This window comes from Nematostella vectensis, chromosome 1 (assembly GCF_932526225.1).
Source record: "Nematostella vectensis chromosome 1, jaNemVect1.1, whole genome shotgun sequence".
Taxonomy (NCBI): Eukaryota; Metazoa; Cnidaria; class Anthozoa; order Actiniaria; family Edwardsiidae; genus Nematostella; species Nematostella vectensis.
In genome coordinates, this window is record NC_064034.1 from 13,459,816 (window position 1) to 13,486,859 (window position 27,044).

General features: G+C 45.9%; 1 protein-coding gene across 1 annotated transcript in view; it reads left to right on the forward strand.

Annotated features, from left to right (window-relative positions):
- LOC5515909 overlaps window positions 1-27,044 on the forward strand; it is a 30,566-nt gene that overhangs the window by 438 nt on the left and 3,084 nt on the right. Inside the window, exon 2 of the mRNA XM_001635979.3 lies at window positions 3,500-26,959. Within this exon, the coding sequence (XP_001636029.2) occupies window positions 3,512-26,959 (23,448 nt within the window). The 5' untranslated portion in view covers window positions 3,500-3,511. The remainder of the gene's footprint in view (window positions 1-3,499; window positions 26,960-27,044) is intronic.

The following is a 27,044-nucleotide window of genomic DNA, read 5'->3' on the forward strand; positions in this document are numbered from 1 at the left end:
TTTGAAATCCCGTCTGTATTTTGGGAGCTATAAGGAAGGACGGCAATCCCTTGGTGAGATGCCATCATTCGCTCACGATGAGATTCCAGAAGTCTGATAGAACGACACCAGAACTCTGCTCAAATGGCTTTTACTGGTATTTTTCTTAAAAATCATAAAAATTACAATAGTGCACACATTTCAAAATGTAAGATCTCGATAAGCAAATTTTCTGGAGAAACTTCACTGGAGGACACTATATTCCTTTAAAGATGTTTTGCTTGGCCGAATGTTCTAGAGTCACAAAACAATAAATCATAACTAAGAGAACTAAACATTGATTTTCCAACGAAACAGAGTTTACCAACAGCTAACAAGTTTTATGCGGTAGACAACCATTTGTATAACATATATGTGTATATGGGCATTAATACGAACATAATAATAATTTATCTATTGAATGCATTGAAAGCCCAGACGTTGAGAATGGAATATATTTTGTTACGGGCTGATACCTTTATCATCAGATATGAATAATAATTAACAAGCTATTAAAAAAACACACGAAAAAAATGAAGCTGAGTTTAATGATACATGCAGTAGAGAGAAAATGGAGATTGGTGTATTAGGCTATATAAAAAGATTTATGTCATAACCTCTTTATTATTGGTCGCTTAGTGTGAAACCCCACATATCTTGAAGCCAATTACGCCACGGTTCATAATAAGGAAAAGCAATGAAGTAGAAAAGCAATGAGCTCGTAAATATTTTTACTGCTAAAATGCGGGTAGTTCAAATCATGTTTTTAAAACTGCAACTGCACGTACACTGGTCTATCTAATTTTAAGGAAATATATGAGAAATTGTAAAAAAGCTGTTGTTAAATCTAAATACTATTTTGCGTCGGAGTAGGCAACTATTTATAGAATATTGCATTGTATTTAAAAAAAAGTTATTGCTGCTATGACAGCTTTTTAATTTCCCAATGCAATTTCCATAGTGACGAAATTTAATTTTCTCAAAGCCCGATCCAAAATTCGCGGTTTTTGCGGTAGTGATCAGGGGCGGCGGAGCTGTCCCAAAAGTCCTTAGGTAGCCTATTGTTCTTGCTTTTTTTATGGAAATCTTATTATCTTATTTATGTTCTGTTTGTAAGTTTATTACAAAAATATGGGAAGGGGTATGGTAAAGCTTATTGGCACAGGAAGATTATTTGACTTTGTCTAGTTTTTGCTGGAACTATTGCTATTACTTAAAAAAATATTGGTGTCAAAAGTTCTATTAATTGGAGTAATATCTTCCGTCTCTAAAGACTCTTAGATTGGGTCTTGCGAGTTTCAGTGCAGTCAACAGGTAGGCGACACGATAAAATGAAAACGTATATAAAGCTTGGTAAGAAGCAAAGCAGGGTGGCTACATTTTTTGTCGTAATCTCTTACCTTGAATCACCGAATAATATCTAACGGAAGAACCTTGCTTGAATTGGATTGAAGTTTATTATTCAAGCGAATGTTACTTTAAGCTGACTGGACTCAGACTGAGCCCGCGTTCCCCTGAGTTCCTTGAAAGTTCCCTGAATTTCTTGAACATTATATGTGCAAGGTCATTTAAATATATATATATATATATATATATATATATATATATATCACGAATAAAACGTTTCCAGCAAGAACAGAAAGGCGTTTCCCTTTATCAAATATCCTTGTCAGTCAAACCTTTTTAACTCATTTGCCAACTTAATTACGACGTCATATCATAAGCTAGTCTGCTTTACAGATTTTGGGGTAAAAAAATATCTCATTTTGTTTTCATCCCAAATTGGAAGATCAATTATGTGACGAAATCTATCTTAAAAGTTTTATACTTCAGTTACCAAATTCAAACAAAAAATATCCCTAAAGCTTCTCTTAATCAGGCGATTGAAATGTATGCCTTCTCACATTTCAATGATCCTTTCGACTAAGCATTATGGCTGCTATCACCATTTCTATCGCGTTACGATTGAAGCCTATGCAAAATTATACTCAGCCCGAATCTATTCAATAACTCAATAACTGGTACGTATCATATCAAACACATTTTAGTGGCGGCATATGCGTGTTTATTACACAAGATGCCATTAAAACCGCGGTAAGGGAGCGGCCATTTATTACTGGGGGGGGGGGGGCAAACATGCCTAGGGGCTACGTTTTTTGTGGATGTCATTAAAGAAGGGGTCACATTTTTTTTGGGCTGTCATTAAAGGGGGGTCACATTTTTGGGGGCGCCGAATTTAAGTCTGGTTTTAATATAATACCGAGCAAGAGAGTCATTGTTCAAATAAAAATTTTATTCAGATCACAACGTTTCCCACTATTGTATATCTAGTTCCGTATTGTTCAGGTACCAATGTTGTCTCTAAATAAATGAGTTGAACAAAACGAATACAAAATTGCCATGGTAGCTGTTCTATATTTTCGTAAAGGTTATATTCAGTTACATTCAGTATGTATATCAAGTCTCTGTGGTTTTAAAAATATATAATTACTGAAATTAAAAAGGTGGAGATGGGGGGGGGGGGGGGGGGGTTGCAAATTTTTGGGCGCCCGGTCTAGGGGGATTCTCGATTTTTGGGCTTGGATTTGAGAGGGGGACAAAATTTTTAAGCCCAGGGGTTTGCAAAAATGCCACCCCCCCCCCCCCCAGTAACTAATGACCGAGGTTAGGGAACTTAAGCCTATGTGTTGTGCCATGGCATATCGACCAAAATCTAAAGATCGAAGTTTCCAATAATTTTTCGTATATGGATAGAGGGTCATGAATTAAGTTCACACACAAAGTTAGTCTTTTCTGCGCATGTACAGGCTCACAGCACGTGACTATAATTCTGGGTAGAGCGCACACTTCAATAACTATTTTTTACGTAAAACAATTGGCGGATTTGTAAAATCTTATCAAATGCACCAGACAATACATGATTTCTTTTGGTTAGGTTTTGGTTTGGTTGAGCGAAAGGCGAATTTTCAAAATCCTAAAAATTCCGATGGAATAATAAAAACAAGATGGTTCGATCGGAATAAAATTCCGATGGAATAATAAAAACAACATGGTTCGATGGTTTAGTATGTATTTCCAAATTGCTAACGTAGCGTTGATGATAAAAGCCCACGTGTTAGCCCCCCAATTTGTTTTTCTCTTTGACTAATTATGCAACGAAAAATAAAACTTGGATCACAGACAGAACTTAAATCAGCCCCGCCTACTCTTTACTCAAATATGAAAATATATAAAAAGAAGCCAACCCATTTAAAGATAAAGTTGTCATAAACACATTCCTACGGGACGTTTTATATGGTATATAACAGAGGAATGTTCAATAAATTACAGTGAAAACAATACCACTGAAAACATTCCGCCATCCATATGACTAGCCAGTTCATTAACCGCTATTCTAAAAAAACGTTTTAGCAATCTAAATTCTAGCTTTATAAACACGTTCATACACAAATAAAAAAATACGCTATTTATTACTTTACAGCAAAAGAAAAAAATGGATAATAACAACAAAACCGAAGAGAGCACAAACACATGGCACGAGGGTGGTGACACCATCACAGAGACAACACGACGGACAGTGGATAAAGATGGAAATGTAGTCATCACGAAGAATCGGCTAGTAAAAAGAGCCGGTAAAAGCGTAAAGTCCGTAAAGAAGCCGGTTGTGATAACCCCAGCCGAAATACAGTTATCTCTACAGCACCCCTCTTATGGCCAGGAAACTCTCATAACAAAAACACAAGGGGAGAACAATGTGCAAAGAATGCGCTATTCATCTCAAGACCAACAAAAAGAGGATAATACCATCATCCACACTAACATTCCTATAGATGTTTCTTTTCCCATGAGCCGCAAGCAAGAGAACATCATCATTACCAAGCAGACGAAGATCCTTGAATCACAATCACGAACAATAGTCAACGAAAGCACAACAAAGACAGAGAGGGGCGCGCTAGATGCAGTTGATGCAAGTTACCAGATGAACCGCGGTGTAAGACGCCTTGAGATGATGAATGGTAAAAAGATTATCAACGGCACTGCGCCAGAAAAGCAATCATACACGAAGCATTCAAAAAAATCAAGATATGACTACAAAATCCCGATAGATGTCGAAATGGATAAATTACCAGCAAAATACAACAGGGATAGCACAAACACGACGAACGGTAAAACAGCAATCAACGACTCGTATTACAAATATACAAACAGTTCTTTGAACGCTTATGGGCCAAAAAGCAACAAGAACATCAAAACTAATCAATACGAGTCAAGCTACTACAGCGCGGCAAAACAATCCATACAAAACATCGATAGAGAGCAATCTGAATTCCAAGGAGACCGTCCAAAACAAGGTGAGCTGGTAGGTAAATGGCAACCTGAGGAGTTTACTGTCGAAACGACAAACATCACACCAGGCAGGTTAACAATAGGTGAATCCAACCACACGGATCTTGAAGAAAAAGAAGTAGTCAAACAACAACGACCTCCAAGAAAGCTGCAAATGGAAGAAATTTGTGGCATAAGCGAAACCATGGCAATACAGTTAGAGCCTACATTCGAAGAGGAGCGTCCAAAACCAGGCAAGCTCGTCGGCAAGTGGAAACCTGAGGAATCCACTGTGGAAAAGGCCATCATCAAGCCAGGGAAACTAACCAACATCGAATTCATAGAGACTGAGCCTGAAGAAAAACAAGTTGTCAAACAACAACCGCCTCCCAGGAAGCTGCAAACTGAAAAGATTTATGCCTTTACCGAAACCACGGCAGTAGAGTCACAGCCTACATTCGAAGAGGACCATCCAAAACCAGGCAAGTTCGTCGGCAAGTGGCAACCTGAGGAATCCAATGTGGAAAAGACCATCATCAAGCCAGGCAAACTAACCAACATCGAATTCATAGAGACTGAGCCTGAAGAAAAAGAAGTTGTCAAACAACAACCGCCTCCCAGAAAGCTGCAAACTGAAAAGATTTATGCCTTTACCGAAACCACGGCAGTAGAGTCAGAGCCTACATTCGAAGAGGACCGTCCAAAACCAGGTAAGCTCGTCAGCAAGTGGCAACCTGAGGAATCCACTGTGGAAAAGGCCATCATCAAGCCAGGGAAACTAACCAACATCGAATTCAAAGAGACTGAGCCTGATGGAAAAGAAGTTGTCAAACAACAACCGCCTCCCAGGAAGCTGCAAATTGAGAAGATTTATGCCTTTACCGAAACCAAGGCAGTAGAGTCACAGCCTACATTCGAAGAGGACCGTCCAAAACCAGGCAAACTCGTCGGCAAGTGGCAACTTGAGGAATCCACTGTGGAAAAGGCCATCATCAAGCCAGGGAAACTAACCAACATCGAATTCAAAGAGACTGAGCCTGTAGAAAAACAAGTTCTCAAACAACAACCGCCTCCAAGGAAGCTGCAAACTGAGAAGATTTATGCCTTTACCGAAACCACAGCAGTAGAGTCACAGCCTACATTCGAAGAGGACCGTCCAAAACCAGGCAAGCTCGTCGGCAAGTGGCAACCTGAGGAATCCACAGTGGAAAAGTCCATCATCAAGCCAGGGAAAATAACCAACATCGAATTCATAGAGAGTGAGCCTGAAGAAAACGAAGTTGTCAAACAACAACCGCCTCCAAGGAAGCTGCAAACTAAAAAGATTTATGCCTTTACCGAAACCACAGCAGTAGAGTCACAGCCTACATTCGAAGAGGACCGTCCAAAACCAGGCAAGCTCGTCGGAAAGTGGCAACCTGAGGAATCCACTGTGGAAAAGGCCATCATCAAGCCAGGCAAACTAACCAACATCGAATTCATAGAGACTGAGCCTGAAGAAAACGAAGTTGTCAAACAACAACCGCCTCCCAGGAAGCTGCAAACTGAAAAGATTTATGCCTTTACCGAAACCACGGCAGTAGAGTCACAGCCTACATTCGAAGAGGACCATCCAAAACCAGGCAAGCTCGTCGGCAAGTGGCAACCTGAGGAATCCACTGTGGAAAAGGCCATCATCAAGCCAGGCAAACTAACCAACATCGAATTCATAGAGGCTGAGCCTGAAGAAAAAGAATTTGTCAAACAACAACCGCCTCCCAGGAAGCTGCAAACTGAAAAGATTTATGCCTTTACCGAAACCACGGCAGTAGAGTCAGAGCCTACATTCGAAGAGGACCGTCCAAAACCAGGTAAGCTCGTCAGCAAGTGGCAACCTGAGGAATCCACTGTGGAAAGGGCCATCATCAAGCCAGGGAAACTAACCAACATCGAATTCGGAGAGACTGAGCCTGATGGAAAAGAAGTTGTCAAACAACAACCGCCTCCCAGGAAGCTGCAAATTGAGAAGATTTATGCCTTTACCGAAACCAAGGCAGTAGAGTCACAGCCTACATTCGAAGAGGACCGTCCAAAACCAGGCAAACTCGTCGGCAAGTGGCAACTTGAGGAATCCACTGTGGAAAAGGCCATCATCAAGCCAGGGAAACTAACCAACATCGAATTCAAAGAGACTGAGCCTGTAGAAAAACAGGTTCACAAACAACAACCGCCTCCAAGGAAGCTGCAAACTGAGAAGATTTATGCCTTTACCGAAACCACAGCAGTAGAGTCACAGCCTACATTCGAAGAGGACCGTCCAAAACCAGGCAAGCTCGTCGGCAAGTGGCAACCTGAGGAATCCACAGTGGAAAAGTCCATCATCAAGCCAGGGAAAATAACCAACATCGAATTCATAGAGACTGAGCCTGAAGAAAACGAAGTTGTCAAACAACAACCGCCTCCAAGGAAGCTGCAAACTAAAAAGATTTATGCCTTTACCGAAACCACAGCAGTAGAGTCACAGCCTACATTCGAAGAGGACCGTCCAAAACCAGGCAAGCTCGTCGGAAAGTGGCAACCTGAGGAATCCACTGTGGAAAAGGCCATCATCAAGCCAGGCAAACTAACCAACATCGAATTCATAGAGACTGAGCCTGAAGAAAACGAAGTTGTCAAACAACAACCGCCTCCCAGGAAGCTGCAAACTGAAAAGATTTATGCCTTTACCGAAACCACGGCAGTAGAGTCACAGCCTACATTCGAAGAGGACCATCCAAAACCAGGCAAGCTCGTCGGCAAGTGGCAACCTGAGGAATCCACTGTGGAAAAGGCTATCATCAAGCCAGGCAAACTATCCAACATCGAATTCATAGAGGCTGAGCCTGAAGAAAAAGAATTTGTCAAACAACAACCGCCTCCCAGGAAGCTGCAAACTGAAAAGATTTATGCCTTCACCGAAACCACAGCAGTAGAGTCACAGCCTACATTCGAAGAGGACCGTCCAAAACCAGGCAAGCTCGTCGACAAGTGGCAACCTGAGGAATCCACAGTGGAAAAGGCCATCATCAAGCCAGGCAAACTAACCAACATCGAATTCAAAGAGACTGAGCCTGTAGAAAAACAAGTTCTCAAACAACAACCGCCTCCCAGGAAGCTGCAAACTGAAAAGATTTATGCCTTTACCATAACCACGGCAGTAGAGTCACAGCCTACATTCGAAGAGGACCATCCAAAACCAGGCAAACTCGTCGGCAAGTGGCAACCTGAGGAATCCACTGTGGAAAAGGCCATCATAAAGCCAGGCAAACTAACCAACATCGAATTCATAGAGACTGAACCTGAAGAAAAAGAAGTTGTCAAACAACAACCGCCTCCCAGGAAGCTGCAAACTGAAAAGATTTATGCCTTCACCGAAACCACAGCAGTAGAATCACAGCCTACATGCGAAGAGGACCGTCCAAAACCAGGCAAACTCGTCGGCAAGTGGCAACCTGAGGAATCCACTGTGGAAAGGGCCATCATCAAGCCAGGGAAACTAAGCAACATCGAATTCGGAGAGACTGAGCCTGATGGAAAAGAAGTTGTCAAACAACAACCGCCTCCCAGGAAGCTGCAAACTGAAAAGATTTATGCCTTTAACGAAAACACGGCAGTAGAGTCACAGCCTACATTCGAAGAGGACCGTCCAAAACCAGGCAAGCTCGTCGGCAAGTGGCAACCTGAGGAATCCACTGTGGAAAAGGCCATCATCAAGCCAGGCAAACTAACCAACATCGAATTCAAAGAGACTGAGCCTGAAGAAAAACAAGTTATCAAAAAACAACCGCCTCCCAGGAAGCTGCAAACTGAGAAGATTTATGCCTTTACCGAAACCACGGTAGTAGAGTCACAGCCTACATTCGAAGAGGACCGTCCAAGACCAGGCAAGCTCGTCGGAAAGTGGCAACCTGAAGAATCCACTGTGGAAAAGGCCATCATCAAGCCAGGCAAACTAACCAACATCGAATTCATAGAGACTGAGCCTGAAGAAAACGAAGTTGTCAAACAACAACCGCCTCCCAGGAAGCTGCAAACTGAAAAGATTTATGCCTTTACCGAAACCACGGCAGTAGAGTCACAGCCTACATTCGAAGAGGACCATCCAAAACCAGGCAAGCTCGTCGGCAAGTGGCAACCTGAGGAATCCACTGTGGAAAAGGCCATCATAAAGCCAGGCAAACTAACCAACATCGAATTCATAGAGACTGAACCTGAAGAAAAAGAAGTTGTCAAACAACAACCGCCTCCCAGGAAGCTGCAAACTGAAAAGATTTATGCCTTCACCGAAACCACAGCAGTAGAGTCACAGCCTACATTCGAAGAGGACCGTCCAAAACCAGGCAAACTCGTCGGCAAGTGGCAACCTGAGGAGTCCACTGTGGAAAGGGCCATCATCAAGCCAAGGAAACTAACCAACATCGAATTCGGAGAGACTGAGCCTGATGGAAAAGAAGTTGTCAAACAACAACCGCCTCCCAGGAAGCTGCAAACTGAAAAGATTTATGCCTTCACCGAAACAACAGCAGTAGAGTCACAGCCTACATTCGAAGAGGACCGTCCAAAACCAGGCAAGCTCGTCGGCAAGTGGCAACCTGAGGAATCCACTGTGGAAAAGGCCATCATCAAGCCAGGCAAACTAACCAACATCGAATTCAAAGAGACTGAGCCTGAAGAAAAACAAGTTATCAAAAAACAACCGCCTTCCAGGAAGCTGCAAACTAAAAAGATTTATGCCTTTACCGAAACCACGGCAGTAGAGTCACAGCCTACATTCGAAGAGGACCGTCCAAGACCAGGCAAGCTCGTCGGAAAGTGGCAACCTGAGGAATCCACTGTAGAAAAGGCCATCATCAAGCCAGGCAAACTAAACAACATCGAATTCATAGAGACTGAGCCTGAAGAAAACGAAGTTGTCAAACAACAACCGCCTCCCAGGAAGCTGCAAACTGAAAAGATTTATGCCTTTAACGAAACCACGGCAGTAGAGTCACAGCCTACATTCGAAGAGGACCATCCAAAACCAGGCAAGCTCGTCGGCAAGTGGCAACCTGAGGAATCCACTGTGGAAAAGGCCATCATAAAGCCAGGCAAACTAACCAACATCGAATTCATAGAGACTGAACCTGAAGAAAAAGAAGTTGTCAAACAACAACCGCCTCCCAGGAAGCTGCAAACTGAAAAGATTTATGCCTTTACCGAAACCACGGCAGTAGAGTCACAGCCTACATTCGAAGAGGACCGTCCAAGACCAGGCAAGCTCGTCGAAAAGTGGCAACCTGAGGAATCCACTGTGGAAAAGGCCATCATCAATCCAGGCAAACTAACCAACATCGAATTCATAGAGACTGAGCCTGAAGAAAACAAAGTTGTCAAACAACAACCGCCTCCCAGGAAGCTGCAAACTGAAAAGATGTATGCCTTCACCGAAACCACAGCAGTAGAGTCACAGCCTACATTCGAAGAGGACCGTCAAAAACCAGGCAAACTCGTCGGCAAGTGGCAACCTGAGGAATCCACTGTGGAAAGGGCCATCATCAAGCCAGGCAAACTAACCAACATCGAATTCGGAGAGACTGAGCCTGATGGAAAACAAGTTGTCAAACAACAACCGCCTCCCAGGAAGCTGCAAACTGAAAAGATTTATACCTTCACCGAAACCACAGCAGTAGAGTCACAGCCTAAATTCGAAGAGGACCGTCGAAAACCAGGCAAGCTCGTCGGCAAGTGGCAACCTGAGGAATCCACAGTGGAAAAGTCCATCATCAAGCCAGGCAAACTAACCAACATCGAATTCATAGAGACTGAGCCTGAAGAAAACGAAGTTGTCAAACAACAACCGCCTCCCAGGAAGCTGCAAACTGAAAAGATTTATGCCTTTACCGAAACCACAGCAGTAGAGTCACAGCCTACATTCGAAGAGGACCGTCCAAAACCAGGCAAGCTCGTCGGCAAGTGGCAACCTGAAGAATCCACTGTGGAAAAGGCCATCATCAAGCCAGGCAAACTAACCAACATCGAATTCATAGAGACTGAACCTGAAGAAAAAGAAGTTGTCAAACAACAACCGCCTCCCAGGAAGCTGCAAACTGAAAAGATTTATGCCTTCACCGAAACCACAGCAGTAGAGTCACAGCCTACATTCGAAGAGGACCGTCCAAAACCAGGCAAGCTCGTCGGCAAGTGGCAACCTGAGGAATCCACTGTGGAAAAGGCCATCATCAAGCCAGGCAAACTAACCAACATCGAATTCATAGAGACTGAGCCTGAAGAAAAACAAGTTATCAAAAAACAACCGCCTCCCAGGAAGCTGCAAACTGAAAAGATTTATGCCTTTACCGAAACCACGGCAGTAGAGTCACAGCCTACATTCGAAGAGGACCGTCCAAGACAAGGCAAGCTCGTCGAAAAGTGGCAACCTGAGGAATCCACTGTGGAAAAGGCCATCATCAATCCAGGCAAACTAACCAACATCGAATTCATAGCGACTGAGCCTGAAGAAAACAAAGTTGTCAAACAACAACCGCCTCCCAGGAAGCTGCAAACTGAAAAGATTTATGCCTTCACCGAAACCACAGCAGTAGAGTCACAGCCTACATTCGAAGAGGACCGTCCAAAACCAGGCAAACTCGTCGGCAAGTGGCAACCTGAGGAATCCACTGTGGAAAGGGCCATCATCAAGCCAGGCAAACTAACCAACATCGAATTCGGAGAGACTGAGCCTGATGGAAAACAAGTTGTCAAACAACAACCGCCTCCCAGGAAGCTGCAAACTGAAAAGATTTATGCCTTCACCGAAACCACAGCAGTAGAGTCACAGCCTGAATTCGAAGAGGACCGTCGAAAACCAGGCAAGCTCGTCGGCAAGTGGCAACCTGAGGAATCCACAGTGGAAAAGTCCATCATCAAGCCAGGCAAACTAACCAACATCGAATTCATAGAGACTGAGCCTGAAGAAAAAGAAGTTGTCAAACAACAACCGCCTCCCAGGAAGCTGCAAACTGAAAAGATTTATGCCTTCACCGAAACCACAGCAGTGGAGTCACAGCCTACATTCGAAGAGGACCGTCCAAAACCAGGCAAGCTCGTCGGCAAGTGGCAACTTGAGGAATCCACTGTGGAAAAGGCCATCATCAAGCCAGGGAAACTAACCAACATCGAATTCATAGAGACTGAGCCTGAAGAAAACGAAGTTGTCAAACAACAACCGCCTCCCAGGAAGCTGCAAACTGAAAAGATTTATGCCTTTACCGAAACCACGGCAGTAGAGTCACAGCCTACATTCGAAGAGGACCGTCCAAAACCAGGCAAACTCGTCGGCAAGTGGCAACCTGAGGAATCCACTGTGGAAAGGGCCATCATCAAGCCAGGGAAACTAACCAACATCGAATTCGGAGAGACTGAGCCTGATGGAAAAGAAGTTGTCAAACAACAACCGCCTCCCAGGAAGCTGCAAACTGAAAAGATTTATGCCTTCACCGACACCACAGCAGTAGAGTCACAGCCTACATTCAAAGAGGACCGTCCAAAACCAGGCAAGCTCGTCGGCAAGTGGCAACCTGAGGAATCCACTGTGGAAAAGGCCATCATCAAGCCCGGCAAACTAACCAACATCGAATTCATAGAGACTGAGCCTGAAGAAAAAGAAGTTGTCAAACAACAACCGCCTCCCAGAAAGCTGCAAACTGAAAAGATTTATGCCTTTACCGAAACCACGGCAGTAGAGTCACAGCCTACATTCGAAGAGGACCGTCGAAAACCAGGCAAGCTCGTCGGCAAGTGGCAACCTGAGGAATCCACAGTGGAAAAGTCCACCATCAAGCCAGGGAAACTAACCAACATCGAATTCAAAGAGACTGAGCCTGTAGAAAAACAAGTTCTCAAACAACAACCGCCTCCAAAGAAGCTGCAAACTGAGAAGATTTATGCCTTTACCGAAACCACAGCAGTAGAGTCACAGCCTACATTCGAAGAGGACCGTCCAAAACCAGGCAAGCTCGTCGGCAAGTGGCAACCTGAAGAATCCACTGTGGAAAAGGCCATCATCAAGCCAGGCAAACTAACCAACATCGAATTCATAGAGACTGAGCCTGAAGAAAACGAAGTTGTCAAACAACAACCGCCTTCCAGGAAGCTGCAAACTGAAAAGATTTATGCCTTTACCGAAACCACGGCAGTAGAGTCACAGCCTACATTCGAAGAGGACCATCCAAAACCAGGCAAGCTCGTCGGCAAGTGGCAACCTGAGGAATCCACTGTGGAAAAGGCCATCATAAAGCCAGGCAAACTAACCAACATCGAATTCATAGAGACTGAACCTGAAGAAAAAGAAGTTGTCAAACAACAACCGCCTCCCAGGAAGCTGCAAACTGAAAAGATTTATGCCTTTACCGAAACCACAGCAGTAGAGTCACAGCCTACATTCGAAGAGGACCGTCCAAAACCAGGCAAACTCGTCGGCAAGTGGCAACCTGAGGAATCCACTGTGGAAAGGGCCATCATCAAGCCAGGCAAACTAACCAACATCGAATTCGGAGAGACTGAGCCTGATGGAAAAGAAGTTGTCAAACAACAACCGCCTCCCAGGAAGCTGCAAACTGAAAAGATTTATGCCTTCACCGAAACCACAGCAGTAGAGTCACAGCCTAAATTCGAAGAGGACCGTCGAAAACCAGGCAAGCTCGTCGGCAAGTGGCAACCTGAGGAATCCACAGTGGAAAAGTCCATCATCAAGCCAGGGAAACTAACCAACATCGAATTCATAGAGACTGAGCCTGAAGAAAACGAATTTGTCAAACAACAACCGCCTCCCAGGAAGCTGCTAACTGAAAAGATTTATGCCTTTACCGAAACCACGGCAGTAGAGTCACAGCCTACATTCGAAGAGGACCGTCCAAAACCAGGCAAACTCGTCGGCAAGTGGCAACCTGAGGAATCCACTGTGGAAAGGGCCATCATCAAGCCAGGGAAACTAACCAACATCGAATTCGGAGAGACTGAGCCTGATGGAAAAGAAGTTGTCAAACAACAACCGCCTCCCAGGAAGCTGCAAACTGAAAAGATTTATGCCTTCACCGACACCACAGCAGTAGAGTCACAGCCTACATTCAAAGAGGACCGTCCAAAACCAGGCAAGCTCGTCGGCAAGTGGCAACCTGAGGAATCCACTGTGGAAAAGGCCATCATCAAGCCCGGCAAACTAACCAACATCGAATTCATAGAGACTGAGCCTGAAGAAAAAGAAGTTGTCAAACAACAACCGCCTCCGAGGAAGCTGCAAACTGAAAAGATTTATGCCTTTACCGAAACCACGGCAGTAGAGTCACAGCCTACATTCGAAGAGGACCGTCCAAAACCAGGCAAACTCGTCGGCAAGTGGCAACCTGAGGAATCCACTGTGGAAAGGGCCATCATCAAGCCAGGGAAACTAACCAACATCGAATTCGGAGAGACTGAGCCTGATGGAAAAGAAGTTGTCAAACAACAACCGCCTCCCAGGAAGCTGCAAACTGAAAAGATTTATGCCTTCACCGACACCACAGCAGTAGAGTCACAGCCTACATTCGAAGAGGACCGTCCAAAACCAGGCAAGCTCGTCGGCAAGTGGCAACCTGAGGAATCCACTGTGGAAAAGGCCATCATCAAGCCCGGCAAACTAACCAACATCGAATTCATAGAGACTGAGCCTGAAGAAAAAGAAGTTGTCAAACAACAACCGCCTCCCAGGAAGCTGCAAACTGAAAAGATTTATGCCTTTACCAAAACCACGGCAGTAGAGTCACAGCCTACATTCGAAGAGGACCGTCGAAAACCAGGCAAGCTCGTCGGCAAGTGGCAACCTGAGGAATCCACAGTGGAAAAGTCCATCATCAAGCCAGGGAAACTAACCAACATCGAATTCAAAGAGACTGAGCCTGTAGAAAAACAAGTTCTCAAACAACAACCGCCTCCAAGGAAGCTGCAAACTGAGAAGATTTATGCCTTTACCGAAACCACAGCAGTAGAGTCACAGCCTACATTCGAAGAGGACCGTCCAAAACCAGGCAAGCTCGTCGGCAAGTGGCAACCTGAAGAATCCACTGTGGAAAAGGCCATCATCAAGCCAGGCAAACTAACAAACATCGAATTCATAGAGACTGAGCCTGAAGAAAACGAAGTTGTCAAACAACAACCGCCTTCCAGGAAGCTGCAAACTGAAAAGATTTATGCCTTCACCGAAACCACAGCAGTAGAGTCACAGCCTACATTCGAAGAGGACCGTCCAAAACCAGGCAAACTCGTCGGCAAGTGGCAACCTGAGGAATCCACTGTGGAAAGGGCCATCATCAAGCCAGGCAAACTAACCAACATCGAATTCGGAGAGACTGAGCCTGATGGAAAAGAAGTTGTCAAACAACAACCGCCTCCCAGGAAGCTGCAAACTGAAAAGATTTATGCCTTTAACGAAACCACGGCAGTAGAGTCACAGCCTACATTCGAAGAGGACCATCCAAAACCAGGCAAGCTCGTCGGCAAGTGGCAACCTGAGGAATCCACTGTGGAAAAGGCCATCATAAAGCCAGGCAAACTAACCAACATCGAATTCATAGAGACTGAACCTGAAGAAAAAGAAGTTGTCAAACAACAACCGCCTCCCAGGAAGCTGCAAACTGAAAAGATTTATGCCTTCACCGATACCACAGCAGTAGAGTCACAGCCTACATTCGAAGAGGACCGTCCAAAACCAGGCAAACTCGTCGGCAAGTGGCAACCTGAGGAATCCACTGTGGAAAGGGCCATCATCAAGCCAGGGAAACTAACCAACATCGAATTCGGAGAGACTGAGCCTGATGGAAAAGAAGTTGTCAAACAACAACCGCCTCCCAGGAAGCTGCAAACTGAAAAGATTTATGCCTTCACCGAAACCACAGCAGTAGAGTCACAGCCTACATTCGAAGAGGACCGTCCAAAACCAGGCAAACTCGTCGGCAAGTGGCAACCTGAGGAATCCACTGTGGAAAAGGCCATCATAAAGCCAGGCAAACTAACCAACATCGAATTCATAGAGACTGAACCTGAAGAAAAAGAAGTTGTCAAACAACAACCGCCTCCCAGGAAGCTGCAAACTGAAAAGATTCATGCCTTCACCGAAACCACAGCAGTAGAGTCACAGCCTACATTCGAAGAGGACCGTCCAAAACCAGGCAAGCTCGTCGGCAAGTGGCAACCTGAAGAATCCACTGTGGAAAAGGCCATCATCAAGCCAGGCAAACTAACCAACATCGAATTCATAGAGACTGAGCCTAAAGAAAACGAAGTTGTCAAACAACAACCGCCTCCCAGGAAGCTGCAAACTGAGAAGATTTATGCCTTTGCCGAAACCACGGCAGTAGAGTCACAGCCTACATTCGAAGAGGACCATCCAAAACCAGGCAAGCTCGTCGGCAAGTGGCAACCTGAGGAATCCACTGTGGAAAAGGCCATCATCAAGCCAGGCAAACTAACCAACATCGAATTCATAGAGGCTGAGCCTGAAGAAAAAGAAGTTGTCAAACAACAACCGCCTCCCAGGAAGCTGCAAACTGAAAAGATTTATGCCTTCACGGAAACCACAGCAGTAGAGTCACAGCCTACATTCGAAGAGGACCGTCCAAAACCAGGCAAGCTCGTCGGCAAGTGGCAACCTGAGGAATCCACTGTGGAAAAGGCCATCATCAAGCCAGGCAAACTAACCAACATCGAATTCATAGAGACTGAGCCTGAAGAAAACGAAGTTGTCAAACAACAACCGCCTCCCAGGAAGCTGCAAACTGAAAAGATTTATGCCTTTACCGAAACCACGGCAGTAGAGTCACAGCCTACATTCGAAGAGGACCGTCCAAAACCAGGCAAACTCGTCGGCAAGTGGCAACCTGAGGAATCCACTGTGGAAAAGTCCATCATCAAGCCAGGGAAACTAACCAACATCGAATTCAAAGAGACTGAGCCTGATGGAAAAGAAGTTGTCAAACAACAACCGCCTCCCAGGAAGCTGCAAACTGAAAAGATTTATGCCTTCACCGAAACCACAGCAGTAGAGTCACAGCCTACATTCGAGGAGGACCGTCCAAAACCAGGCAAGCTCGTCGGCAAGTGGCAACCTGAGGAATCCACTGTGGAAAAGGCCATCATTAAGCCAGGCAAACTAACCAACATCGAATTCATAGAGACTGAGCCTGAAGAAAAAGAAGTTGTCAAACAACAACCGCCTCCCAGGAAGCTGCAAACTGAAAAGATTTATGCCTTTACCGAAACCACGGCAGTAGAGTCACAGCCTACATTCGAAGAGGACCATCCAAAACCAGGCAAGCTCGTCGGCAAGTGGCAACCTGAGGAATCCACAGTGGAAAAGTCCATTATCAAGCCAGGGAAACTAACCAACATCGAATTCAAAGAGACTGAGCCTGTAGAAAAACAAGTTCTCAAACAACAACCGTCTCCAAGGAAGCTGCAAACTGAGAAGATTTATGCCTTTACCGAAACCACAGCAGTAGAGTCACAGCCTACATTCGAAGAGGACCGTCCAAAACCAGGCAAACTCGTCGGCAAGTGGCAACCTGAGGAATCCACTGTGGAAAGGGCCATCATCAAGCCAGGCAAACTAACCAACATCGAATTCGGAGAGACTGAGCCTGATGGAAAAGAAGTTGTCAAACAACAACCGCCTCCCAGGAAGCTGCAAACTGAAAAGATTTATGCCTTTAACGAAACCACGGCAGTAGAGTCACAGCCTACATTCGAAGAGGACCATCCAAAACCGGGCAAGCTCGTCGGCAAGTGGCAACCTGAGGAATCCACTGTGGAAAAGGCCATCATAAAGCCAGGCAAACTAACCAACATCGAATTCATAGAGACTGAACCTGAAGAAAAAGAAGTTGTCAAACAACAACCGCCTCCCAGGAAGCTGCAAACTGAAAAGATTTATGCCTTCACCGATACCACAGCAGTAGAGTCACAGCCTACATTCGAAGAGGACCGTCCAAAACCAGGCAAACTCGTCGGCAAGTGGCAACCTGAGGAATCCACTGTGGAAAGGGCCATCATCAAGCCAGGGAAACTAACCAACATCGAATTCGGAGAGACTGAGCCTGATGGAAAAGAAGTTGTCAAACAACAACCGCCTCCCAGGAAGCTGCAAACTGAAAAGATTTATGCCTTCACCGAAACCACAGCAGTAGAGTCACAGCCTACATTCGAAGAGGACCGTCCAAAACCAGGCAAACTCGTCGGCAAGTGGCAACCTGAGGAATCCACTGTGGAAAAGGCCATCATAAAGCCAGGCAAACTAACCAACATCGAATTCATAGAGACTGAACCTGAAGAAAAAGAAGTTGTCAAACAACAACCGCCTCCCAGGAAGCTGCAAACTGAAAAGATTCATGCCTTCACCGAAACCACAGCAGTAGAGTCACAGCCTACATTCGAAGAGGACCGTCCAAAACCAGGCAAGCTCGTCGGCAAGTGGCAACCTGAAGAATCCACTGTGGAAAAGGCCATCATCAAGCCAGGCAAACTAACCAACATCGAATTCATAGAGACTGAGCCTAAAGAAAACGAAGTTGTCAAACAACAACCGCCTCCCAGGAAGCTGCAAACTGAGAAGATTTATGCCTTTGCGGAAACCACGGCAGTAGAGTCACAGCCTACATTCGAAGAGGACCATCCAAAACCAGGCAAGCTCGTCGGCAAGTGGCAACCTGAGGAATCCACTGTGGAAAAGGCCATCATCAAGCCAGGCAAACTAACCAACATCGAATTCATAGAGGCTGAGCCTGAAGAAAAAGAAGTTGTCAAACAACAACCGCCTCCCAGGAAGCTGCAAACTGAAAAGATTTATGCCTTCACGGAAACCACAGCAGTAGAGTCACAGCCTACATTCGAAGAGGACCGTCCAAAACCAGGCAAGCTCGTCGGCAAGTGGCAACCTGAGGAATCCACTGTGGAAAAGGCCATCATAAAGCCAGGCAAACTAACCAACATCGAATTCATAGAGACTGAACCTGAAGAAAAAGAAGTTGTCAAACAACAACCGCCTCCCAGGAAGCTGCAAACTGAAAAGATTTATGCCTTCACCGATACCACAGCAGTAGAGTCACAGCCTACATTCGAAGAGGACCGTCCAAAACCAGGCAAACTCGTCGGCAAGTGGCAACCTGAGGAATCCACTGTGGAAAGGGCCATCATCAAGCCAGGGAAACTAACCAACATCGAATTCGGAGAGACTGAGCCTGATGGAAAAGAAGTTGTCAAACAACAACCGCCTCCCAGGAAGCTGCAAACTGAAAAGATTTATGCCTTCACCGAAACCACAGCAGTAGAGTCACAGCCTACATTCGAAGAGGACCGTCCAAAACCAGGCAAACTCGTCGGCAAGTGGCAACCTGAGGAATCCACTGTGGAAAAGGCCATCATAAAGCCAGGCAAACTAACCAACATCGAATTCATAGAGACTGAACCTGAAGAAAAAGAAGTTGTCAAACAACAACCGCCTCCCAGGAAGCTGCAAACTGAAAAGATTCATGCCTTCACCGAAACCACAGCAGTAGAGTCACAGCCTACATTCGAAGAGGACCGTCCAAAACCAGGCAAGCTCGTCGGCAAGTGGCAACCTGAAGAATCCACTGTGGAAAAGGCCATCATCAAGCCAGGCAAACTAACCAACATCGAATTCATAGAGACTGAGCCTAAAGAAAACGAAGTTGTCAAACAACAACCGCCTCCCAGGAAGCTGCAAACTGAGAAGATTTATGCCTTTGCGGAAACCACGGCAGTAGAGTCACAGCCTACATTCGAAGAGGACCATCCAAAACCAGGCAAGCTCGTCGGCAAGTGGCAACCTGAGGAATCCACTGTGGAAAAGGCCATCATCAAGCCAGGCAAACTAACCAACATCGAATTCATAGAGGCTGAGCCTGAAGAAAAAGAAGTTGTCAAACAACAACCGCCTCCCAGGAAGCTGCAAACTGAAAAGATTTATGCCTTCACGGAAACCACAGCAGTAGAGTCACAGCCTACATTCGAAGAGGACCGTCCAAAACCAGGCAAGCTCGTCGGCAAGTGGCAACCTGAGGAATCCACTGTGGAAAAGGCCATCATCAAGCCAGGCAAACTAACCAACATCGAATTCATAGAGACTGAGCCTGAAGAAAACGAAGTTGTCAAACAACAACCGCCTCCCAGGAAGCTGCAAACTGAAAAGATTTATGCCTTTACCGAAACCACGGCAGTAGAGTCACAGCCTACATTCGAAGAGGACCGTCCAAAACCAGGCAAACTCGTCGGCAAGTGGCAACCTGAGGAATCCACTGTGGAAAAGTCCATCATCAAGCCAGGGAAACTAACCAACATCGAATTCAAAGAGACTGAGCCTGATGGAAAAGAAGTTGTCAAACAACAACCGCCTCCCAGGAAGCTGCAAACTGAAAAGATTTATGCCTTCACCGAAACCACAGCAGTAGAGTCACAGCCTACATTCGAGGAGGACCGTCCAAAACCAGGCAAGCTCGTCGGCAAGTGGCAACCTGAGGAATCCACTGTGGAAAAGGCCATCATTAAGCCAGGCAAACTAACCAACATCGAATTCATAGAGACTGAGCCTGAAGAAAAAGAAGTTGTCAAACAACAACCGCCTCCCAGGAAGCTGCAAACTGAAAAGATTTATGCCTTTACCGAAACCACGGCAGTAGAGTCACAGCCTACATTCGAAGAGGACCATCCAAAACCAGGCAAGCTCGTCGGCAAGTGGCAACCTGAGGAATCCACAGTGGAAAAGTCCATCATCAAGCCAGGGAAACTAACCAACATCGAATTCAAAGAGACTGAGCCTGTAGAAAAACAAGTTCTCAAACAACAACCGCCTCCAAGGAAGCTGCAAACTGAGAAGATTTATGCCTTTACCGAAACCACGGCAGTAGAGTCACAATCTACATTCGAAGAGGACCGTCCAAAACCAGGCAAACTCGTCGGCAAGTGGCAACCTGAGGAATCCACTGTGGAAAGGGCCATCATAAAGCCAGGGAAACTAACCAACATCGAATTCGGAGAGACTGAGCCTGATGGAAAAGAAGTTGTCAAACAACAACCGCCTCCCAGGAAGCTGCAAACTGAAAAGATTTATGCCTTCACCGAAACCACAGCAGTAGAGTCACAGCCTACATTCGAAGAGGACCGTCCAAAACCAGGCAAGCTCGTCGGCAAGTGGCAACCTGAGGAATCCACTGTGGAAAAGGCCATCATCAAGCCAGGCAAACTAACCAACATCGAATTCATAGAGATTGAGCCTGAAGAAAAAGAAGTTGTCAAACAACAACCGCCTCCCAGAAAGCTGCAAACTGAAAAGATTTATGCCTTTACCGAAACCACGGCAGTAGAGTCACAGCCTACTTTTGAAGAGGACCGTCGAAAACCAGGAAAGCTCGTCGGCAAGTGGCAACCTGAGGAATCCACAGTGGAAAAGTCCATCATCAAGCCAGGGAAACTAACCAACATCGAATTCAAAGAGACTGAGCCTGTAGAAAAACAAGTTCTCAAACAACAACCGCCTCCAAGGAAGCTGCAAACTGAGAAGATTTATGCCTTTACCGAAACCACAGCAGTAGAGTCACAGCCTACATTCGAAGAGGACCGTCCAAAACCAGGCAAGCTCGTCGGCAAGTGGCAACCTGAGGAATCCACTGTGGAAAAGGCCATCATCAAGCCAGGCAAACTAACCAACATAGAATTCATAGAGACTGAGCCTGAAGAAAACGAAGTTGTCAAACAACAACCGCCTCCCAGGAAGCTGCAAACTAAAACGATTTATGCCTTTACCGAAACCACGGCAGTAGAGTCACAGCCTACATTCGAAGAGGACCGTCCAAAACCAGGCAAACTTGTCGGCACGTGGCAACCTGAGGAATCCACTGTGGAAAGGGCCATCATCAAGCCAGGGAAACTAACCAACATCGAATTCGGAGAGACTGAGCCTGATGGAAAAAAAGTTGTCAAACAACAACCGCCTCCCAGGAAGCTGCAAACTGAAAAGATTTATGCCTTCACCGAAACCACAGCAGTAGAGTCACAGCCTACATTCGAAGAGGACCGTCCAAAACCAGGCAAGCTCGTCGGCAAGTGGCAACCTGAGGAATCCACTGTGGAAAAAGCCATCATCAAGCCAGGCAAACTAACCAACATCGAATTCATAGAGACTGAGCCTGAAGAAAAAGAAGTTGTCAAACAACAACCGCCTCCCAGGAAGCTGCAAACTGAAAAGATTTATGCCTTTACCGAAACCACGGCAGTAGAGTCACAGCCTACATTCGAAGAGGACCGTCGAAAACCAGGCAAGCTCGTCGGCAAGTGGCAACCTGAAGAATCCACAGTGGAAAAGTCCATCATCAAGCCAGGGAAACTAACCAACATCGAATTCAAAGAGACTGAGCCTGTAGAAAAACAAGTTCTCAAACAACAACCGCCTCCAAGGAAGCTGCAAACTGAGAAGATTTATGCCTTTACCGAAACCACAGCAGTAGAGTCACAGCCTACATTCGAAGAGGACCGTCCAAAACCAGGCAAGCTCGTCGGCAAGTGGCAACCTGAAGAATCCACTGTGGAAAAGGCCATCATCAAGCCAGGCAAACTAACCAACTTTGAATTCATAGAGACTGAGCCTGAAGAAAACGAAGTTGTCAAACAACAACCGCCTCCCAGGAAGCTGCAAACTGAAAAGATTTATGCCTTTACCGAAACCACGGCAGTAGAGTCACAGCCTACATTCGAAGAGGACCATCCAAAACCAGGCAAGCTCGTCGGCAAGTGGCAACCTGAGGAATCCACTGTGGAAAAGGCCATCATAAAGCCAGGCAAACTAACCAACATCGAATTCATAGAGACTGAACCTGAAGAAAAAGAAGTTGTCAAACAACAACCGCCTCCCAGGAAGCTGCAAACTGAAAAGATTTATGCCTTCACCGAAACCACAGCAGTAGAGTCACAGCCTACATTCGAAGAGGACCGTCCAAAACCAGGCAAACTCGTCGGCAAGTGGCAACCTGAGGAATCCACTGTGGAAAGGGCCATCATCAAGCCAGGCAAACTAACCAACATCGAATTCATAGAGACTGAGCCTGAAGAAAACGAAGTTGTCAAACAACAACCGCCTCCCAGGAAGCTGCAAACTGAAAAGATTTATGCCTTTACCGAAACCACGGCAGTAGAGTCACAGCCTACATTCGAAGAGGACCGTCCAAAACCAGGCAAACTCGTCGGCAAGTGGCAACCTGAGGAATCCACTGTGGAACAGGCCATCATAAAGCCAGGGAAACTAACCAACATCGAATTCGGAGAGACTGAGCCTGATGGAAAAGAAGTTATCAAACAACAACCGCCTCCCAGGAAGCTGCAAACTGAAAAGATTTATGCCTTCACCGAAACCACAGCAGTAGAGTCACAGCCTACATTCGAAGAGGACCGTCGAAAACCAGGCAAGCTCGTCAGCAAGTGGCAACCTGAGGAATCCACAGTGGAAAAGTCCATCATCAAGCCAGGGAAACTAACCAACATCGAATTCAAAGAGACTGAGCCTGTAGAAAAACAAGTTCTCAAACAACAACCGCCTCCCAGGAAGCTGCAAACTGAAAAGATTTATGCCTTCACCGAAACCACAGCAGTAGAGTCACAGCCTACATTCGAAGAGGACCGTCCAAAACCAGGCAAGCTCGTCGGCAAGTGGCAACCTGAGGAATCCACTGTGGAAAAGGCCATCATCAAGCCAGGCAAACTAACCAACATCGAATTCATAGAGACTGAGCCTGAAGAAAACGAAGTTGTCAAAAAACAACCGCCTCCCAGGAAGCTGCAAACTGAAAAGATTTATGCCTTTACCGAAACCACGGCAGTAGAGTCACAGCCTACATTCGAAGAGGACCGTCCAAAACCAGGCAAACTTGTCGGCACGTGGCAACCTGAAGAATCCACTGTGGAAAGGGCCATCATCAAGCCAGGGAAACTAACCAACATCGAATTCAAAGAGACTGAGCCTGATGGAAAAAAAGTTGTCAAACAACAACCGCCTCCCAGGAAGCTCCAAACTGAAAAGATTTATGCCTTCACCGAAACCACAGCAGTAGAGTCACAGCCTACATTCGAAGAGGACCGTCCAAAACCAGGCAAGCTCGTCGGCAAGTGGCAACCTGAGGAATCCACTGTGGAAAAGGCCATCATCAAGCCAGGCAAACTAACCAACATCGAATTCATAGAGACTGAGCCTGAAGAAAAAGAAGTTGTCAAACAACAACCGCCTCCCAGGAAGCTGCAAACTGAAAAGATTTATGCCTTTACCGAAACCACGGCAGTAGAGTCACAGCCTACATTCGAAGAGGACCATCCAAAACCAGGCAAGCTCGTCGGCAAGTGGCAACCTGAGGAATCCACTGTGGAAAAGGCCATCATAAAGCCAGGCAAACTAACCAACATCGAATTCATAGAGACTGAGCCTGATGGAAAAAAAGTTGTCAAACAACAACCGCCTCCCAGGAAGCTGCAAACTGAAAAGATTTATGCCTTCACCGAAACCACAGCAGTAGAGTCACAGCCTACATTCGAAGAGGACCGTCCAAAACCAGGCAAGCTCGTCGGCAAGTGGCAACCTGAGGAATCCACTGTGGAAAAGGCCATCATCAAGCCAGGCAAACTAACCAACATCGAATTCATAGAGGCTGAGCCTGAAGAAAAAGAAGTTGTCAAACAACAACCGCCTCCCAGGAAGCTGCAAACTGAAAAGATTTATGCCTTTACCGAAACCACGGCAGTAGAGTCACAGCCTACATTCGAAGAGGACCGTCCAAAACCAGGCAAGCTCGTCGGCAAGTGGCAACCTGAGGAATCCACTGTGGAAAAGGCCATCATCAAGCCAGGCAAACTAACCAACATCGAATTCATAGAGACTGAGCCTGAAGAAAACGAAGTTGTCAAAAAACAACCGCCTCCCAGGAAGCTGCAAACTGAAAAGATTTATGCCTTTACCGAAACCACGGCAGTAGAGTCACAGCCTACATTCGAAGAGGACCGTCCAAAACCAGGCAAACTTGTCGGCACGTGGCAACCTGAGGAATCCACTGTGGAAAGGGCCATCATCAAGCCAGGGAAACTAACCAACATCGAATTCAAAGAGACTGAGCCTGATGGAAAAAAAGTTGTCAAACAACAACCGCCTCCCAGGAAGCTCCAAACTGAAAAGATTTATGCCTTCACCGAAACCACAGCAGTAGAGTCACAGCCTACATTCGAAGAGGACCGTCCAAAACCAGGCAAGCTCGTCGGCAAGTGGCAACCTGAGGAATCCACTGTGGAAAAGGCCATCATCAAGCCAGGCAAACTAACCAACATCGAATTCATAGAGACTGAGCCTGAAGAAAAAGAAGTTGTCAAACAACAACCGCCTCCCAGGAAGCTGCAAACTGAAAAGATTTATGCCTTTACCGAAACCACGGCAGTAGAGTCACAGCCTACATTCGAAGAGGACCATCCAAAACCAGGCAAGCTCGTCGGCAAGTGGCAACCTGAGGAATCCACTGTGGAAAAGGCCATCATAAAGCCAGGCAAACTAACCAACATCGAATTCATAGAGACTGAACCTGAAGAAAAAGAAGTTGTCAAACAACAACCGCCTCCCAGGAAGCTGCAAACTGAAAAGATTTATGCCTTCACCGAAACCACAGCAGTAGAGTCACAGCCTACATTCGAGGAGGACCGTCCAAAACCAGGCAAGCTCGTCGGCAAGTGGCAACCTGAGGAATCCACTGTGGAAAAGGCCATCATTAAGCCAGGCAAACTAACCAACATCGAATTCATAGAGACTGAGCCTGAAGAAAAAGAAGTTGTCAAACAACAACCGCCTCCCAGGAAGCTGCAAACTGAAAAGATTTATGCCTTTACCGAAACCACAGCAGTAGAGTCACAGCCTACATTCGAAGAGGACCGTCCAAAACCAGGCAAGCTCGTCGGCAAGTGGCAACCTGAAGAATCCACTGTGGAAAAGGCCATCATCAAGCCAGGCAAACTAACCAACATCGAATTCATAGAGACTGAGCCTGAAGAAAACGAAGTTGTCAAACAACAACCGCCTCCCAGGAAGCTGCAAACTGAAAAGATTTATGCCTTTACCGAAACCACGGCAGTAGAGTCACAGCCTACATTCGAAGAGGACCATCCAAAACCAGGCAAGCTCGTCGGCAAGTGGCAACCTGAGGAATCCACTGTGGAAAAGGCCATCATAAAGCCAGGCAAACTAACCAACATCGAATTCATAGAGACTGAACCTGAAGAAAAAGTTGTCAAACAACAACCGCCTCCCAGGAAGCTGCAAACTGAAAAGATTTATGCCTTCACCGAAACCACAGCAGTAGAGTCACAGCCTAAATTCGAAGAGGACCGTCGAAAACCAGGCAAGCTCGTCGGCAAGTGGCAACCTGAGGAATCCACAGTGGAAAGGGCCATCATCAAGCCAGGGAAACTAACCAACATCGAATTCGGAGAGACTGAGCCTGATGGAAAAGAAGTTGTCAAACAACAACCGCCTCCCAGGAAGCTGCAAACTGAAAAGATTTATGCCTTCACCGAAACCACAGCAGTAGAGTCACAGCCTACATTCGAAGAGGACCGTCGAAAACCAGGCAAGCTCGTCGGCAAGTGGCAACCTGAGGAATCCACTGTGGAAAAGGCCATCATAAAGCCAGGCAAACTAACCAACATCGAATTCATAGAGACTGAGCCTGAAGAAAAAGAAGTTGTCAAACAACAACCGCCTCCCAGGAAGCTGCAAACTGAAAAGATTTATGCCTTTACCGAAACCACGGCAGTAGAGTCACAGCCTACATTCGAAGAGGACCGTCCAAAACCAGGCAAACTCGTCGGCAAGTGGCAACCTGAGGAATCCACTGTGGAAAGGACTTCCATCAAACCAGGAAAGTTAACAAAAATTGAATTCGACCACACGGAGCCTGAAGAAAAAGAAGTAGTCAGACAACAACCGCTTCCAAGAAAGCTAGAAACTGAAAAGATTATTGGCTTTACTGAAACCACGGCAGTAAAGTCACAGTCTACATTCGAAGAGGACCGTCTTAAACCTGGCAAGCTCGTCGGCAAGTGGCAACCTGAGGAATCCACTGTGGGGAAGGCCATCATCAAGCCAGGCAAACTAACCAACATCGAATTCAAAGAGACTCAGCCTGAAGAAAAAGATATTGCGAAACAACAATCTTCTCGCACAAAACTCCAAACTGAGAAGAAGTATCCCTTCATTGTGTCCATGGCACCAGAGTCGCAGTCGAGATCTCAGGTAGAACGTCAAGCACCAGGAAAACTCGGCCAATGGCAACCTGTAAGGAACGCTTCAACAAATGTATTCCAAGGACAAAAGACGTTTGTAGGAAATGATCGTGCACAAATGGCTGGGTTTTTCTACAGTGACGAAACAGATTGGAAATCAAGAAATTCTTTAGAGAGCCATGTCCAATTGAGGTCCCCCAAGCAGGAACAAGAGAAAACAGAGGAAGGATCAAGATACACTCCAGGAGATCTAACCGGATATCAGTACAAAACAAAAGTAAGCATGAAATAGACACCTGCTTATTTTAGAAATTAGTGTAAAGCACTCACATTTATGTAAACTTATCATTTTCTGGTTCTTT